The 19,407-nt window shown below is 36.0% G+C and overlaps 1 protein-coding gene across 8 annotated transcripts in view; it reads left to right on the top strand.

Annotated features, from left to right (window-relative positions):
- SNX14 (sorting nexin 14) overlaps nt 1-19,407 on the top strand; it is a 94,275-nt gene that overhangs the window by 34,756 nt on the left and 40,112 nt on the right. For 7 of the 8 annotated variants that reach the window (XM_050788117.1, XM_050788112.1, XM_050788114.1 and 4 more), the window contains exons 7-15: nt 2,152-2,236; nt 9,971-10,127; nt 11,460-11,535; nt 12,280-12,324; nt 12,433-12,513; nt 12,604-12,718; nt 16,067-16,222; nt 16,528-16,652; nt 17,448-17,506. In XM_050788117.1, the coding sequence (XP_050644074.1) occupies nt 2,152-2,236; nt 9,971-10,127; nt 11,460-11,535; nt 12,280-12,324; nt 12,433-12,513; nt 12,604-12,718; nt 16,067-16,222; nt 16,528-16,652; nt 17,448-17,506 (899 nt within the window). Of the gene's footprint in view, nt 1-2,151; nt 2,237-9,970; nt 10,128-11,459; nt 11,536-12,279; nt 12,325-12,432; nt 12,514-12,603; nt 12,719-16,066; nt 16,223-16,527; nt 16,653-17,447; nt 17,507-19,407 lie in introns of those variants that run through there. The other variant, XM_050788119.1, reaches the window with a different exon arrangement.

Below are 19,407 nucleotides of genomic sequence, written 5' to 3'. Positions count from 1 at the left end.
AAGTGTTCTTTTTGTTGTTGGATATATATTTTCACTTATCTTGGGTATATACATAGGAGTACAATTGCTGGATCAAATGGTAACTCTGTGTCTAACAATTTGAGTAACTGCCAGACTATTTTCCAAAGTGGCTCCACCATTTACATTCCCATCAGCAGTATATGAGGATCTCAATTTCTCTACATCCTTGCCAGAACTAGTTATAATCTCACTCTTTTATTCTAACCATCCTAGTAGATGTGACATGATATTCCATGGTGGTTTTGAATTGCATATCCCTGATGCCAATAATGTTGAGAACTTTTATGTTTATTTGCCATTTGTCTGCCTCTGAAGAAATGTCCGTTCAGATTCCTTACCTGCATTTTAACTGGGTTATTTTTTTATGACTGAGTTGTAAAAGTTATTTATGTGGATACATGTCCTTTATCAGATAAATGACTCACAAAATATTTTCTTTGATTTTCTGAATTATATGATGGCTCCTATTTTATCTGCATCACTATCCTGGAAGATAAATGGGTCATTATTATATTCATTTTATAGAAAGGTATTAACTTTGTTAAAGTGTTAGCAGATGTTAGCAGATGTTAAAGGGCCAAAGATTAGGCCTTGGTCATCTTACACCTTCTACAATGTTCTGTTCATGATTCTGTTGCCTGCATAATGTAAATTGGAAGTTTGGGAATAATGAAAACAAAGAATCATTTAGGGTCTACAATTTTTTAAAAATCAAAGTTTAGTGACAGACCCATTATTTTACCATTTTAATTCTGACCTGAATTCCCTAAAGTGGAACTTACAAATAAAAATCTTACTGAGTATTCTCAGAAGACAAGATTTTACAAAATGTTTGAAAACTATAACATCTTGTTTATTTGATAAATATGAGAGTAATTTATAAGCGAGTACCAAGTGGCCAAGGGCAAATGAAGGAGTGATGTTATTTTCGACAAGGTGTAAACTAGCAAGAATATCCCTTCTTACTGAATGTGTTTGATCTGGGTTTTATCAGCAAATCATTAAAATTTGAGGGTTTATGATCCATCATACTTACTAGATTAATCACCCTGGGATTTTGTTCCCTTCTTTAATATGGAGTTTAAAAAGAATTGAAAAATTAACACTATTGTGATGGAATTTTCTCATGCCTTTGATAAAGGAAATATATAATGTATTAAGTTTTATGGTGGAAAACAGGCCTATTGAAGTCCAATAAATATGCTTTTTGTTGATTTATTTATAATTTATTTTTAGTTATTGTTTTTCCTGTTTTCCGTGTGTGCATATAAGCCCTCAGCCCTCCCTCACTAACCTATCATGATCACTGCAGCTTCTAGCCTTTAGGTTGAAAAATCTTGATGGGGAATGATGAAACTTAATTTTATTCTAAAATAGGATGTTTCCATATATCTTGAAGCCAGGATTCCTGCTGGGCATGGTGACTAATGCCTTTAATCCCAGCACTTTGGGAGGCTGTTGGGAGGCTGAGGTGGATGGATTACTTGAGTCCAGGAGTCGGAGACCAGCCTGGGCAACATGGCGAAACCCCGTCCCTACTAAAAAATACAAAAAATTAGCTGGGCATGGTGGCATGCGCCTGTATTCCCAGCTACCCCGGAGGCTGAGGTGGGAGAATCACCTGAGCCTGGGAGACTAGACTGCAGTGAGATGGTGCCACTGCTCTCCAGCCTGGGCAGCCGGTGTGAGACCCTGTCTCAAAAAAACAACAAAAACCCAAAAAACAAACCAGGATTTATCTTGTAAGCTGAATGAGAAAGTTCATTTTCAAGTAATTTCTTACTAATCACAAATTTACAACATCAAAGGAATAATAAGTTACTTAAGTTACTGGAGTTTTCCTTGAATGCATTTAATACGAAGAACACGTAAAGAAGCTAGGAATAAAGATACTATTTTGTGGGAAAGATTTAGTATTTAAGGTATACATATTAAGATTAATTTTCAGTACTGTGGGTAAAAAAAATTAATGTTACAGTTTAGTATGATGCAGGAATATAAAGTGTTCTTTTTGAAAGATTCTGAATACTTCTAATTTTTAAGATATATTCCAATATCATAATTGTAGTGTACTTGCCATTGTAACTTAGTGATAATTATTTTAAAAGTTTTAATGTTGAATTTTTCTAGGTGGATATTCCATCTATTATAACCAAGAAACTATTAAAAGCAGCAATGAAGCATATAGAAGTGATAGTTAAAGCCAGACAGAAAGGTAATACAGTTTTCTACTATAGTTTGAGTGATTTTGTTTTTATACACCAATTTTCACCTGAAATATCTAAATATGAGTACTGATTCATTAACTTATATATTCATAGTTGATGTGAGAGTATTCTTTTAAACTGAAATCTCTTTCAGTAGTTTGTTAATACTGTGTGAAAACTTGAGAACCTTTAAAAATTAAAATAAAAGTTAACTTTACCGCTGACACTCGTAGTCAGTTTTGAATGATAATCTGTTTCTCTAAAGTAGCTTTCATTTCTCTTCACCCTTTCTCCTTAATGATTTCGATGGTTTTGATCTATTCTAGCCCATCCTTTTTATTGCTGCTAGGTTACTTTTATGATATGACAAGTCTCATATTGTCTTTCTGCTAAAAAAAATTCAGTGACTGTCATAGCATCTAAACTGTGTATTTAAATCCTTTTCTGTCTAGTCAGATATTAGATCTAGTCTTGTCTTTCACTATATTATGCTTTAGCCATGATGACCTGTTTGCTGCTTCTCATGTATGTTCTGTCCTTTTTACTATCATGATTTGCACATAGCGTATGTTCATTAAATGTTTTCCCTTCCTTCTTTCCTTTCCTTCTTTCCTTACCATATCCTGCAAGATTTTTTCTGAGTGAATGAGTGGAATCCTCATTTGAGACTTTTCATGCTCTAAGATCAAGCTCTAAAATGTTTCTTTTTAACAAAACTACTTCTATGCACTATACTTAGTTCGTGAAACTGAGATTTTCCTTGTATTTGCATTTGGTATTCTTTTTTGTCAATGGTTTCTGAAGTATCTTCTGCAGAATACCACTCTACACACATGACCATATGACCAGAAGAGGTTTCATGGTCATATTTTTTGTTAATTACTATTGTATTCCCCTTGTAGAAATTCCCATAGGTAGGAGCACACCAAAAGTTTTGGGTAGTCCCGCAGCAGTGAAATAGCTTTAACCTTAACATAGCACGTTCCAAATTCATTTGAGCCTGGAACCACTTTTCTCCCCCACATAGTATCAATTATTTTAATCAAAAAACATTTTGGGCAATTATGCTATAGGTAGATTTGAAGTTAAATGAAATTATTAGTTTATTTGCCCTTTGATATGAGTATTTCCTCAGATATCAGAATTGTTGTAAATTATATATTTAAAAATTATTCTGTGTTCATCTTATAACAAGTAAAAATAATTTTACCTTCAACATAGTTTAAAAAAAAGATGAGGCTGGGTGTGGTGGGCTCATGCCTGTAATCCCAGCACTTTAGGAGACTAAGGTGGGCAGCTCACCTGAGATCAGATAGAGTTCAAGACCAGCCTGGCCAACATGGTGAAACCCATGTCTACTAAAAATACAAAAATTAGCCAGGTGTGGCGGTGCTACACAGGAGGCTGAGGCAGGAGAATGGCTTAAAAAAAAGAATGTGAAAGAGTTTGAGTACACATAACTTTCTTTTTCTTTTTAAATTGAAAAAAATTTTTCTTTTAGAGATGAGGTCTTACTATGTTGCTCAGGCTGGTCTCAACCTCTTGGGCACAAGCAGTCTGCCTGCCTCGGCCTCCCAAAGTGCTGTGATTCCAGGTGCGAGCCACTGTGCCTGGCCAAGTACATAATAACTTAATTGTCGTGTTGTAAAGGCTACTTTACTGTCAGAAGAATGTATAGGAAAAGTATTTTTCTTTAAATCAGTAGATACTATGTTTTAGAGCAATTTTACATTTACAGAAGAATTATTGAGCAGAAAGTACAGTGAGTTCTCATATACTCTCATTTTTTCCTAGCATTGAAATCTTACATTACTTAATACATTTATTATAATCAGTGTACCAATATTGATACATCATTATTAACTAAAGTCTGTAGTTTAGGTTTTTGGTGTTTTTTGTTTGTTTATTTGTTTGTTTGTTTTTGAGACAGAGTTTTGCTCTAGTTGCCCAGTCTGGAGTCCCATGGCACGATCTCGGCTCACTGCAACCTCCGCTTCCTGGGTTCAAGTGAGTCTCCTGCCTCAGCCTCCCAAGTAGCTGGGATTACAGGCCTGCACCACCACACTTGGCTAATTTTGTTATTTTTAGTAGAGACGAAGTTTCACCATGTTGACCAGGCTGGTCTCGAACTCCTGACCTCAGCTGATCCACCCGCCTTGGCCTCCCAAAATGCTGAGATTACAGGCATGAGCACCCTGCCTGGCCGCATTAGGTTTTACTCTTTACGTTATGCATTCTATGGATTTTGACAAACGTATAATCATGTATTCATCATTACAGTAGCATACTGAATAATTTCCCTGCCCTAAAAATCCCCTGTGCTTTCTCTGTTCATCCTTCTTTCCTCTGAGAATCCCTGGCAACCACTGATATTTTTACTGTCTCTACAGTTTTGACGTTTCCAGAATGTTATATAGTTGGAATCATACAATATGTTTGAGATGGATTTCTTTCAGTTAGCAATATACATTTAACCTTTATCTTTTCATGGCTTGATAACCCATTTATTTTTACTACTCAACTATATTCCATTGTATGGATATACCACACTTCGTTTATCCATTCACCAATTGAAGGGCATCTTGGTCCAATTTTTGGCAATTATAAATAATGCCGTTATAAGCATTTGTAGGTTTTTGTATGGAACAATTATTTTTAATACAGTTTTAATTTTGTTCTAAAGACAAAGACAAGAAGCCTCTCAGGCTATGAGTAAATGGGGTCATCTTTAAACTTTTAGTAGAATTGATGAGTTCAGTAAAATCCCCAAATTAGTTTGTCTCTATGAGAGTGATGTTATATATATATGTCACATTGGTAATCCCAGCACTTTGGAAGGCTGAAGCTGAAGGATCACTTGAGCCCAGGAGTTTGAGACAAGCCTGGGCAACATAGTGAGACCCTGTCTCTACAAAAAAATAAAAAAATTAGCTGAGTGTGGTGGCATGTGCCTGTAAGTCCTAGCTACTTGGGAAACCGAAGCAGGAGGATTTCTAGAGCCCAGGAGTTTGAGACTGCAGTGAGCTGTGATCACCCAATTACACTCCAGCCTGGGCAACAGAGCAAGACCCTGTCTGAAAAAAAGAAGAAAAAAAAGGAGAGTGATACATAATATAAACTAATTTGACTAAAATTTATCATTGAATTTTTGTGAGAGGAGTTGCTAATTTACTACTATGCAAAAAATCATCCTCAATTATAAAGTCACCCTAAAATGTTAGATTGGATTCATTAATAACATTGTAATCATCATAATTAATGAAGTCCATAGAAGTAAAGGCTCAGAGAATTAGGAGGGCCCTTGTTTTATTCCAAGATCCCAGTGTTCTAAATATTATGATAGTAAATTAGATAGACTTGTAAAAAAAGGTTTTCAAATTTTTGATTTTTCATTTCTTTTAATGTATAAATTTGTTTTCTGAGTTCTTTGGCTCTACATGTGAGCATAATTCAGGAAGTAAAGTTTCATTTCTTCATCCATAGTTGTCTTCTCTGTCTTGGCATTCTCTGCTCAATCTTCTTCTTGAGAATAGGCATTATATAGAATTTGTCTATGTAAGTACTTCCATGGCTCTTAGAAATGTTGAATATATATATATGTGTGTGTGTATATACACATATATGTATGTATGCAATATATGAATATATGTGTATATTCAACATTTATATACATATATATATATAATGTAAATTGGATAATGATTGTGTGGGACTTTACTCCAGACTTTCAACCTGAAGATACCTCTTTATCATGGATTTTGTGGACCTTTCCTTTTGTGGTCTGAAAACTGCCAACTGATTAGGCATTAAATATACTGGTGATCAGTGGAAATTAATCCGTGCTTTGTATTCTAGCATCTCTGTTTTGCTTATATTCCCAGTTACGGTGTTTTCCCCCACTTTAAAATATTTTGCCTGATTCCTTTAATTTCTTATCACCTAGGATTATAAAAGTCCCTTATGTCTGACCATAGTAGATTCCAATCTGGTGATTTAATTTATATATTATGTATGAATGCTTAATCACACTAAATATTATAATTACTTACCTATATTATATTATGACTTTTCAGTGTTAATAACTGTTTACTGATACAGATTCTTTTTTGTTTTTTGAGAAGGAGTCTTGCTCTGTTGCCCAGGCTGGGGTGCAGTGGCGCAATCTCGGCTCACTGCAAGCTCTGCCTCCAGGGTTCACGCCATTCTCCTGCCTCACCCTCCTGAGTAGCTGGGACTACAGGTGCCTGCCATCAAACTCGGCTAATTTTTTCTGTATTTTTTTAGCAGAGATGGGGTTTCACCATGTTAGCCAGGATGGTCTCGATCTCCTGACCTTGTGATCTGCCCACCTCGGCTTCCCAAAGTGCTGGGATTACAGACGTGGCCACCATGCCTGGCCTGATACAGATTCTAAGGCTCAAAGGGATTGTTTCATTTGTTTAAAATCTTATCAATAAAGAAGTAGAACTGGGACTTAGCACAGCTTACTGTGCTAAGATACTGTGCAGAGTTCTGACTTTTATGTTCATGATATAAATTTCTAAAAGACCCATGCCCCAAATTCTAATGAAAAACAGCTTGGCAAATAATTTAAAATGCATTTCTTATAAAAACTATGTCCTTTGCTAATCCCGCTTTAGACCCACAAGTCCAGATAGCCTTGATTTACCTTTTTAGTACTGTTGCCAAGCTGAACTCGGGTCTGCTTTCCCAGTGTGCAGAAAAAAAGCAAGCACTGACACTGGGACTTTCAGCAAGGGAACGTGAGGCATTTATTGCTAACAAGGAGAACAAGGAGCTACTGCTTACGACCTGAATTCCCCAGTGGCATACAAGCAAGGGTTTTTAGACTTGGGGTAAATTTCAAGCAGCAAAAGTTACATGTAAAATTGTAAGTCAGTACATGAAGGTTATGCATGGGTTGACTCAGAAAGCTGGGACATCTTGAAGTGGGGGCTTACAAGTGATAGGTGGATTCAGAGTCTTTGGTTTGCAGTTGGTTAAGAAAGCAAGGCTTTGTCTAAAAACCTGGGGTTAGCAGAAAGGAATGTTAGGGCTTGATCTGTGGGTGTAACTCTCTCCAGGCCCCTCAGGAAGAAATTTAGAACAAAGAACAGTGGTTAGAGTTCAGTCCTCAGTTCCCCCTTGTCTGAGGTCTCCATGACAGTGGTTGACATGTTCTATCTAGTGGGGGTCCAGGTTTCTGAAAAATAATTCAAGGACATATGTTACAATTTTATCTTTAGTTTCTGTAGGGAACCAAACATCTTGGGACTCTGGCTTACTTGGGTGGCTGTTGTTTATGTTATTATTTTCTTGTTTAGCAAGTTATTCACTCACTTTCCTAATTGCTGGTTGTAGGGCTAGCTTAGGTGCCTGCAATTTCCCTTGGGACTCAAAAGTTTTTTCTTTATTTTTATGCTGAGGGTCCTGGCAGGCCCCTAAGAAGGATTGCTGCTCCATCTCAGTACTCACACTGTTGGAATGCATATAATGCCTTTTTTTGTGTGTATGAATATGCTTGCATTCTATTTCAATAAACACAGAAGGAAATAGTTCTAAAATAAATGCCATTGAATTAGGGTTAAGATTCCCAACACAGACTCCATGATTTGAAAAAACTGCACCGAGTGCAGAAAGGGAAAAGCATCACTTGCCTTTCCACTTAGTCTTTTGAGGTCTATAGAAGGAACAATACTATTAATTTTACATTTGAAAATACTAGTTATTGCCAGGTCTAAAAAAAAAACTTTGCTAACATAACTTTTATTATCAGTTAGTATTTATTAAGAAATCTATCCTTTCATGGGTTTCTACTTTAAATAGTATTATATTTCCTATGTCCTCTGCTCTGGGCAGAAGATCCAGAACTTAACCAATGAAGCCAGATTCTATTGTGAACACAAGTTCTCTGAAAAGGGATTTGAGAGTAAAGAGACTTCGTTTCAGGAAACAGTGTGCAAACCAGGGAAACATAGCCTTCTTCTGAAACAAAGCTGCATTCCAGAGGACAAAGAGTTCTGGTTTTATAGCAAGAGTGCCTTCCCAGGTTCCCAATCAGGCCTCTTTATGCAGATGAAGGATTACAATCTGATTGGTCAGAGCGGCTGAGTTCTGATTGGTTGATACTGCTGAATCCTGATTGGCTGGGACAGGTGAGCTTACATTGGTTGGTTCAGGGGAGCCCTGATTGGTTGGTTTCCAGGCCCAAAACCAGAAATTGACAGATGTTTCTTTGAAATCGCTTCTAGAGGGAGGGGATTTCCAGCCACAGTTCATCTTGGCTCCCAATCACAGGAACTGGTTTTGCTTGATTGTAGAAAGGGAGGTCGTATGAAAAAGTTTCATAGCATCTTTCTGAGAACACAGAGTATATAACTGCTTCCTCACCAGCTATAGTGGCCTGGATCTATTTTAAATTTGAGTTTCTCAGCTAGGGGGATTCCATTTTGTCTGAGGGCTGAGGGCATGTTTTGATACTCTAAATGCTTTAAAAGGTTACTTGGATGTGAAAGCAGATGCAATTGAAGACTTTTGAGGCCAGGTGCAGTGGCTCATGCCTGTAATCCCGGCACTTTGGGAGGCCGAGGTGGGTGAATCACCTGGAGTCAGGAGTTCCAGACCAGCATGGTAAACATGGTGAAACCCCGTCTCTACAAAATATATAAAAATTAGCTGGACGTGGCGGTGGGTGCTTGTAATCTCAGTTACTAGGGAGGCTGAGGCAGAATTGCTTGAACCTGGGAGGTGGAGGTTGCAGTGAATCGAGATCATGCCATTGCACTCCAGCCTGGGGGTAAGAGCGAAACTCTGCCTCAAAAAAAAAAAAAAAAGAAAAAGAAAAATTGAGGCCTATAATCCCAGCAGTTTGGGAGGCTGGAGTGAGCAGATTGCTTCAGTTCAGAAGTTTGAGACCAGTCTGGGCAACATGACAAAACCCCATCTCTACAAAAAATACAAAAATTAGCCGGGCACAGGAATGCCCGCCTGTGGGCCCAGCTACTGTGGAGGCTCAAGTGGGAGGATCACTTGAGCCGAGGAGTCGAGACTACAGTGAGCCAAGATCACACCACTGCATACCTCCAGCCTGGGTGATGGAGCGAGACCTTGTCTCAAAATAATAAAGATAATAATTTTGAGTAGGATAGTTTTTGCTTTTGGAGAGGATAAAGAAGATAGAGCATTTGGCAATAAAAGCCTTATGTGTGCTAGAAATTGTAAAAGTTGTTTTCTCTAATTTTTTTCCACTTAATCATTTGCTATTATTTTATATAACTTGTAGAGACATAAGTTTAAATTTTTGTTTGCAAGAGGGTCCATTTATCAATTTATTGCAAAATAGACTTCTAATAAAGTGCACATTGAAAAGAGGTTAGGAAAGGAATGACTTGGTTACATATTTTTTTTGGAAACATTTCCATTTACTGCAGCCTTGTAATCTCTGCCTCCTGGGTTTAAGCAATTCTCCTGCCTCAGCCTCTTGAGTAGCTGGGACTACAGTCTTGTGCCCCCATGCCTGGCTAATTTTTGTATTTTTTGTAGAGACGGGATTGCGCCATGTTGGCAAGGCTGGTCTCGAACTCCTGGTCTCAAGCGGTTTGCCTGCCTCGGCCTCCCAAAGTGCTGGGATTACAGGCATGAGTCACCACACCCAGCCCATGCTTTTCTATTTGTTAGTGGAAATGACCGAAATTATTTAATATCACTTAACTTGTTTCAATATTTATCTTTGATCTCTATAGTGAAAAATACAGAGTTTTTACAGCAAGCTGCTTTAGAAGAATATGGTCCAGAGCTTCATGTTGCTTTGAGAAGTCGAAGAGATGAATTACACTATTTAAGGAAACTTACTGAACTGCTTTTTCCTTATATTTTGCCTCCTAAAGCAACAGACTGCAGGTATAAAAAGACTAGACAATATAATAGTATTTGCATAACATGCCATATGTATATTGCTATTTTTGATTATGATAGGAGTACACTAAAATTTGAGGTTAGCCTATGAATAGCTTTTCATTTGAAAAAATGTATTAAAGTATTAATATATAATTTATTAATTATGGTCTTAAAATGCCAATTTAAGTGCTATTTGTGGTGTGTTGTGTAGCTTAGAATTTTTCTTTAAAACTGATCTTGGACATAAAATATAAATATGAATAAAAATTTTTTATATCATTATATTTTATTTTATTGGTGTTCCCCTTTAAAGACATGCACATTATAACTATAATAGGCAAAAACACTTAAACAAACTGTATAGATGAGTTTATGTTTCAAGGTATCCAACTGGGAAAAAGAATTGGAGGTCATTTAGTCTGTTCTTCATTTTTCTGGCTGGAGCATGTTTAGATTATTCCGTAAGTTACCTTGTTACTCTTACCCTAATAACCATTAGAGGAGTAATCATGTCTTATTTTTAGTGATATTTAAAGTGATATACTTTAAATACTACTTTTTGTTTAAAATTTTTATGTGATTAAAATTATTTTAGTATTTTGAACTGCATGATTTTTATACTAGACTAGTTTATAATAGTAAATATGATTATAAATATATTAATAATATTAAATATTAATTTAAATATGTATTAAACATTTAAGTACTCTTAGGTAGGAAGTATTTTCTTTTTATTTTTTTTTTTTGAGATGCAGTCTTGCTCTGTCACCCAGACTGGAGTTCAGTGGTGTGATCTCAGCTCACTGCAACCTCCACCTCCCAGATTCAAGTGATTCTCCTGCCTCAGCCTCCTCATTAGCTGGGATTACAAGCGTGCACTACCACGCCCAACTAATTTTTGTATTTTTAGTAGAGACGGGGTTTCATCATGTTGGCCAGACTGGTCTCGAACTCCTGACCACGTGGTCCCCCCACCTCAGCCTCCCAAAGTTCTGGGATTATAGGCATGAGCCACCCTGCCCAGCCAATAGAGAGTATTTCCTAATGTCCTCCACATTCCTCCTGTTAAGGAATACTTTTTTTTCTCTTAAGTAATATTCTATTTTAGCCACGTAAGAACTCTAACTCTTTGCTATTCAACGTGTGGTCAGCAAACCAGTAGCATGAACACTGGTTGAGAGTTCGTTAGAAATGCAGAATTTTAGGGCCTAACCAAGACCTACTGAATTATAGTCTCCATTTTAACAAGATCCTTAGGTAATTCATATGCACTTGAAAGTTAAGAACTAATATAAATCACTAAATATAAACAGTTACTATTGTTTCTTTTTCCAGATCTTTGACTTTACTTATAAGAGAGATTCTGTCTGGCTCTGTGTTCCTTCCTTCTTTGGATTTCTTAGCTGATCCAGTAAGACTTAAATTTTTTTTTTAAATTGTTACAAATTACACTTAATATAAAATTTAGTATCTTAAACATTTTTATGTATATAGTCAGTGATATTGAAAACATTCATGTTGTGCAAACATCCCCATTCCCCATCTCCAGAACTCTTCATCTTATGAAACTGAAACTCTACATCTGTTAACAATAACTCCTCATTCCTTCCTCCCTCCAGCCCTCCTGGCAACCATCATTCTGCTTTCTGTCTCCATGAATTTGACTACTCTGGGTACCACATATAAGTGGAATCATAAGTATGAGTCTTTTTGTGACTGGCTTATTTCACTTAGCATAGTGTCTTCAAGGTTCATCCATGTTGTAGCATGTGTCAGAATTTCCTTCCTTTACAAGGCTGAGTAATATTTTATTGTATGTGTATAACATGTTTTGCTTATCTGTTCATCCATTGATGGACACGTTGGATGCTTCTACCTTTGATCCAGTAAGATTTTGAAGAATTAAGAATGATTTAGAAATACTTTAAATGCCAAAATCAGAATAGCTTTTATTTGTCCATTTTCACAAAGGTTAAGAACCTCTTTTGTAGATGTAAAAAAACTGCTGTAATACATATGTACAGATTTTTTTACCACTGGTCCATTTATTTTTTCATTTTTCTAGAAACTTACATAATATGATACAAGTTGTGAAAATTCTTGGGAGAATACAGTAGTGGAATTATTTTGACTTATGTTTATTATTTTCCACTAGGATACTGTGAATCATTTGCTTATCATCTTCATAGATGACAGTCCAGTGAGTATTGAATGTATTAGAAAACAGTTCAGATTGCATTGAATTTTGATTTTGTATGTCAAATCAAGTGAGAATTTTACTGAGTTAATAATTCTCTTTCTTTCAAAGCCCGAAAAAGCAACTGAACCAGCTTCTCCTTTGGTTCCATTCTTGCAGAAATTTGCAGAACCTAGAAATAAAAAGCCATCTGTAAGAATTTTCAGCAATAACACCTTTTTGATATAAACAATTTTAGAACTCATTTATGTAGCTTAAACTTAATCTTTCTCTTATGTCAAGGTGCTGAAGTTAGAGTTGAAGCAAATCAGAGAGCAACAAGATCTTTTATTTCGTTTTATGAACTTTCTGAAACAAGAAGGAGCGGTGCACGTGTTGCAGTTTTGTTTGACTGTGGGTGAGGCTTACCTGTGTATTTTAAGAAAGTAATTTTTAAACTTTTTAATGTATTTGAATATTTTAAATCAGATCTGATGTTGTGGTACCCATCTATCATTGTACTAAATTTCATATGCTCGATTTTCTTTTTTTTTTTGTTTGAGATGGAGTTTTGCTCTTGTTGCCCACCCAGGCCGGAGTGCAATGGTGAGATCTCAGCTTACCGCAACCTCCACCTCCCGGGTTCAAGCGATTCTCCTGCCTCAGTCTCCCGAGTAGCTGGGATTACAGGCATGTGCCACCACCCCAGCTAATTTTGTATTTTTAGTAGAGACGGGGTTTCTCCATGTTGGTCAGGCTGGTCTTGAATTCCCAACCTCAGGTGACCCGCCCACCTCGGCCTCCCAAAGTGCTGGGGTTACAGGCATGCGCCACCACGCCCGGCCATCTACTCGATTTTCTAACAGCATCTGTGAGTTTCTCCCAAGTGCCAACTCCTTTCCAGATTGGGAAATAATCTGTCACTAACTTCATTCAAATCCTAGTAGCAGAAAAATAAAAGCTACTAAAAGTACAGTATAATGAAAATATTTTAAAGACCCAAACTGTAACCCATGTCAATATCACTTCACAGTTTTTGTAAAGGGTTGTTTTGATTAAATTATCAAATATAAAAATACCTCATTTTGATTATAAGCTCTCTAGTTTTATAGATTATTAGATTTATAAGAAACTTTATAGACTATGAAAAAATTATTTTTAATGCATTTCTTTTTAAAATATAACTTCAAAAATTGAGGTATAATTTATACAGTGAAACTCAGAATTTAAATGTATAGTTTGATCAGTTTTGCACATGTGTGCATCCATGTAACCGGCATCTTTATCAAAATCTAGAACATTTATTTCTGTCAGCCCAGAAAATTCCCTTAGGATCCTTCCCAAGAGATCCACTCTTTCCCCTACTCCTGCCAAAGCAATCGCTAGTCTCATTTCTCTCACCACAGATTAGTTTTGCCTGCATAATTTTTTTTATATAGATTGAATCACATAATATGTATTCCTTTGTGCCTGGCTTCCTTCACTCAGGATAATGCTTTTTAAAGTTCGTCTATGTTTTTGTCTAAATAAGTAGTTTGGGCAAGGCGCGGTGGCTCATGCCTATAATCCTGGCACTTCGGGAGGCCGAGACAGGTGGATCAGTTGAGGTCAGGAGTTCCAGACCAACCTGGGCAACATAGTGAAACCCTGTCTTGACAAAAATACAAAAATTAGCCAGGCATGTTGACTCATGCCTGTAATAGCAGCTACTCAGGAGGCTGAGGCAGGAGAATTGTTTGAACTCGAGTGGTGGAGGTTGCAGTGAGCTGAGATCGTGCCACTGCACTCCAGTCTGGGTGACAGAGTGAGACTCTGTCTCAAAAATAAATAAATAAATAACATAGTTTGTTCTTTGCTGAGTGGTATTCCATTGTGTAAATACATATATCTTTTATTACTTTATAACTATTACTAGGTGTAGACACATTTGAGATTGTTATATCTTCTTAATGAATTTATCCTTTTATCATTATAAAATGCTCCTCTTTTGTCTTTGGTAATGTTCAGTCTTGAAGTCTACTGTGTCTGATGTTAATGTAGCCACATCATCTTTCCTTATGTTTGAGTGTGCATTTGTATATCTTTTTCTATCTGATTGAAATGTTTAATGTATTTCTAGTAAGCAGCACATAGTTGCTCTTGCTTTAAAAAACTAATTTAGTAATCTTTGTTTTTAAATTGGTATCTGTAGTACCTTTACACTTGATATATTTATTACATGTTTATTGTTAGGCCTTCCATCTTGGTGTTTGTTTTATATTTGTCCTGTATATTCCTTGCCTTTCTTTTACTCCTTTGCTGCCTTTCTTGAGGTTGAGTATTTTTTAGTATTTTGTTTTATCTTTCCTATTGACTTTTTGAGTCTGTTCTGTTATTTTTTTGATTGATCAGATATTATTATTTTTTTCATTTATCATAGTCCTAATTTAAAAATATTTTACTACTTCAGGAGCAATGTAAGAACCTCAGTGTACCTCAGAGCTTCCCCTCCTGTCTATTGTGCTCCTGTTGTTATGTATTTTAATTCTTCATAGGCTATAAACCCACAGTACATTATTTCTTCACTAAATAGTCATCAGGCTTCTACATGTGTGGAATGCACATACACATTTATTTTTAAAGGTTCTTATAATTATTGGCATATTTACTGTCCCAGTGCTCTTCATTTCTTTCTGCAGAACCAGGCTTCTAATATCATTTCTTTCTGCTGAAAGAAATGATTTTCACAGTTCTTATAATACAAATATGCTGGAGATAAATTTTCTTAGCTTTTGTCTGTCTGAAAAGATGGCATGATCATGGCTCACGAAATACAACCTCAACTTCCTGAGCTCAAGTCATCCTCTTGCCTCAGCCTCCGAAGTAGCTGGGACTACAGGTGAACACCACCATGCCTGGCTAATTCTTTATAGAGACTGAGTCTCACTATGTTGCCTAGGCTGGTCTTGAACTCCTGGGCTCAGGTGATCCTCCTGCCTCAGCCTCCCAAAGTGCTGGGATTACAGGCATGAGCCATCACACCTGACCTTTCATCAATTTTGACAATTCCTGGCTGTCTTTTCAAATATCCTGCTCCCTTATATGCATGTTAACTCATACAGGAATGGCAGTTATATTCTGTGGCCTCACAAGTCATCAGCTTTTTTTTTTTTTTTTTAACTCCCTTTTTCCCCCTTTATATTTTGGTTTGAATGATTAAAAAGTAAATGGTAAACTCCTTATTAACACATCTTGAAATAAAATGAAAAAACAATTGGTATTTTGGCTGTCCTAATACAACCATCTTTTATTTTGGAATAAACATTCATTTGTTCAAACTGTCAGTTCTGCCACTAATTTGCAGCATTCATGATGGAGAGAAATATTGTTTAAAAACATTGATTGGAACTAAAAACAGTATTCATATTTATTTTTGTTTAGTAAATCAGATTTCAGAATAATGAAAGACTTGTGGTATAATAAATTAATCCAATATTGTTCTTTAAGGAAACTATTAGAAGTGTGTTTAGTGTCCTGAATTTCAGCAAATTTGTATTGCTATTTATGTATTTACATATTTTCTGTTAATGTATAAAAACTGGTTGATTGCATTTCTCTTTTATTGAGTAGTTATCTTATTCTCAAATATTTTTTAAAAACTTAGATGAATTAGATTGCTTCTAATTGCTGCTGTTAGTGTTGGCTACAATTAGAATGGGACTATTAAGTGTTTATGAATAGTTTCATATTAAAATTATTTTTTCTTATTCTTTCCCTCATTTGTTAGAGGAATTTAATGATAGAATTTTACGACCAGAATTATCAAATGATGAAATGCTATCTCTTCATGAAGAGTTGCAGAAGATTTATAAAACATACTGTTTGGATGAAAGTATTGACAAAATTAGATTTGATCCCTTCATTGTAGAAGAGATTCAAAGAAGTAAGTCAAAGACGATGAGAATGACTTATTTAGCATTCTTACAGTTTTCCCATTTATTCTCTGCTTACTATTGCAGTGGCTATCTGCAGTACACGGGCAGCTATTATTCTATTTTACTAATGAGATGAAAGCTTTAAAGAAGAGACTTGTTTATACTTTACGTATTTGTCAGAACTAGAGCTTGGTTGGTCTAATTTCTCAATCTAGTGTGTTTCTTACAGTGGAGTTTCAGTAAAACGTAGTTTTAGAACTGTATATGTTTATGCTATTTATAAATAATTTCTACAATAGAATTTTTTTAATAGTTGCTGAAGGCCCATACATAGATGTTGTGAAACTTCAAACTATGAGATGTCTTTTTGAAGCATATGAACATGTCCTTTCTCTTTTGGAGAATGTATTTACTCCTATGTTCTGCCATAGTGATGAGGTAAGTCAAAATATTAAGCTTGTTTGAGGATTTTTATACATAATTTAGTAGTAGCTCTGATTTCATTAGATGAGTGATTCAAATAACAAAATAAATAGAAAAATAAAACAAGATTGCTGGGCACGGTTGCTCATGCCTATAATCCCAGCACTTTGGAAGGCTGAGATGGGTGAATCACTTGAGTTCAGGCATTCAAGACCAACCTGGCCAACATGGTGAAACTCCATCTCTACTAAACACAAAAAGTTAGCTGAGTGTGGTGGCACATGCCTGTAATCTCAGTTACTCGGGAGGCTGTGGCAGGAGAATAGCTTGAACCCAGAAGGCCAAGGTTGCAGTGAGCTGAGATCACACCACTGCACTCAAGCCTGGGCGATAGAGCAAGACTCTGTCTCAGTAGAAAACAGAACAAAAAGACCAAGTCTTTTCCTGTATGTAATTAAGTGAAGATTAAAAAATAATTGCAAAAACAATTATCAATACCAAAACCTGTTTATATTTATGTAGGTAGATAGATTGGGACCAAATAGGTCTGCCTGGTTTGCCATATGCCTGAGCAGCTTTGTAGTATTGCAGTGATGCAGAAATCTCATTGTATACACGTTATTTACAAACCTGTGGAAATCATCTGCGTTTGCAATATTTTCATCCTTGCCCTATTTGACAATGTCTGTATTCACTTGATTGAGATAGCTTTTTTTTTCCCCCAAAACTGGAAAGTAGTAAACTAAGGTAACATGTTTTAATATTAATTGTAAGTGTAATAAATGATAATTACTGTTTGTTATTTTAAAGTATTTCAGACAACTTTTAAGAGGTGCAGAATCACCAACACGCAATTCAAAATTCAACAGGTAGGTTGTATGTTTTGTTTTTGAACTTGCTGATGCCAATCATTCTATGATAGCATCGTTGTCTTTATTAGCTATTTTTCTGAATGAATATGTGGTTCCATTGTTATATGAGTAGACAAGGCATTTTACTAGTGAATTGTAGAACTGTCTTCTATATAGTGATCTGAAAATGCCTGAAATTCTTTTAGAAAAATTTAACAAGATACATAATGTGGCCTTGTTAATCTCATAATTAATATATATTAGTTTTGATTACCGGCTTTATTGGAGACTAGGGACTGAATGCATAAGTGGCGTCCACAGATAACTCAGAATTAAATGTTTTAGAGAAAACTTTTTTTTAAGAGTGCTTACTGGGTACAAAAGTGGAGGAATGTTTATTTCTTTTTTTGGCTCTCTGGAAACCTAAGTGTACAGTTAAGATATCTAAAGAAAGGTAATAGAAGAGAAAAGCTTTATCTATTTGTAAACTGGATAATTAATATTCTGATTTGTCTTTGCAAGGTTACATGTACAAAATTGACACAGATACTAAATGTATAAATCTACAGAATAGATTTATAAATAAAAATATATGAATAAATATATATTTTAAGTCACATAATAGCAAATCAACAAACCTATTCTGAATTTCCAATGAAAGAATATTAATGGCTGGGCACGGTGGCTTACACCTGTAATTCCAGCACTTTGTGAGGCCGAGACGGGTGAATCACTTGAGGTCAGGAGTTTGAGACCAGCCTGGCCAACGTGGTGAAACCCCGTCTTTACTAAAAATATGAAAATTAGCCGGGCATGGTGGCACATGCCTGTAATTCCAGCTACTTGGGAGGCGAAGCAGGAGAATTGTTCGAGCCCAGGAGGTGGAGGTTGCGGTGAGCCGAGATCACGCCACTGCACTCCAGCCTGGGTGACAGAGCGAGACTGTCTCAAAAAAAAAAGAAAGTTAAGAAACTCTTTTGACTTCTTATATATAAAGTAAATGAATCATTTCATTTACTTTTCATTTTCATTTCTAATCATTTCATTTACCTTATATATGTACAAAATTGACACAAACATCTCAACACCTTCCAATTTGAGCAAGCCTCTAATAAACATATAAATAAATTGGATATGTACTACAAAGAGAGAAGTAGATAAGTCAAGAAATGGGGCAGTGTTTTAGATAGTTAGTAGAAGGAAAAATGTGAAAACCTTAGCCATGAGGGGAATATATTGTATTTCTTGACATAACCAAGTGTTATGGGAATAGGTGTTTCTTTGAACATTGAATATTAATTCTGATTTAATGCCTCAGTAGAAGTAGCATACATGTAATAACTTTTCTGAAAGGTAGAAAATACGTTTAGGATTATTTGGAAAAATGCTACTTTTTAACTTTTTCCTAAAAATTTATATGTTATAGCCATGAAGCTTAGATTTTATTTAACAAAAATCATATTCATACTATTTAATATAACATTCTTTGCCCAAGCCACATGCCTTTTCTTGCATTTGAATTCTTTTCTAAGGAGTTTCCTCGAATTTACTGGGATACTTGAGAAGCAGGTAGAATTTATCCTTGTTTATAGACATAAGATGTTTGGAGTTTCATACCAGGGCACGGAGCTAATGAAATGCCCTTTTCTAGGACCATTTAAGGGGAAGTGGTTCTGTGACCTTAAAAGCCTGCTTGGTAGATGGCTGGGCGTGGTGGCTCACGCCTGTAATCTCAGCAATTTGGGAGGCTGAGGCAGGCGGATCACCTGAGGTCAGGAGTTCAACACCAGCCTGGCCAACATGGTGAAACCCTGTCTCTGCTAAAAATACAAAAATAGTCAAGTGTGGTGGAACACACTTGTGATCCCAGCTACTTGGGAGGCTGAGACAGGAGAATCACTTGAACCCAGGAGGCAGAG

Source organism: Macaca thibetana, chromosome 4, assembly GCF_024542745.1.
Source record: "Macaca thibetana thibetana isolate TM-01 chromosome 4, ASM2454274v1, whole genome shotgun sequence".
Lineage (NCBI taxonomy): Eukaryota > Metazoa > Chordata > Mammalia > Primates > Cercopithecidae > Macaca > Macaca thibetana.
This window is presented reverse-complemented; position numbering and strand designations above follow the sequence as displayed.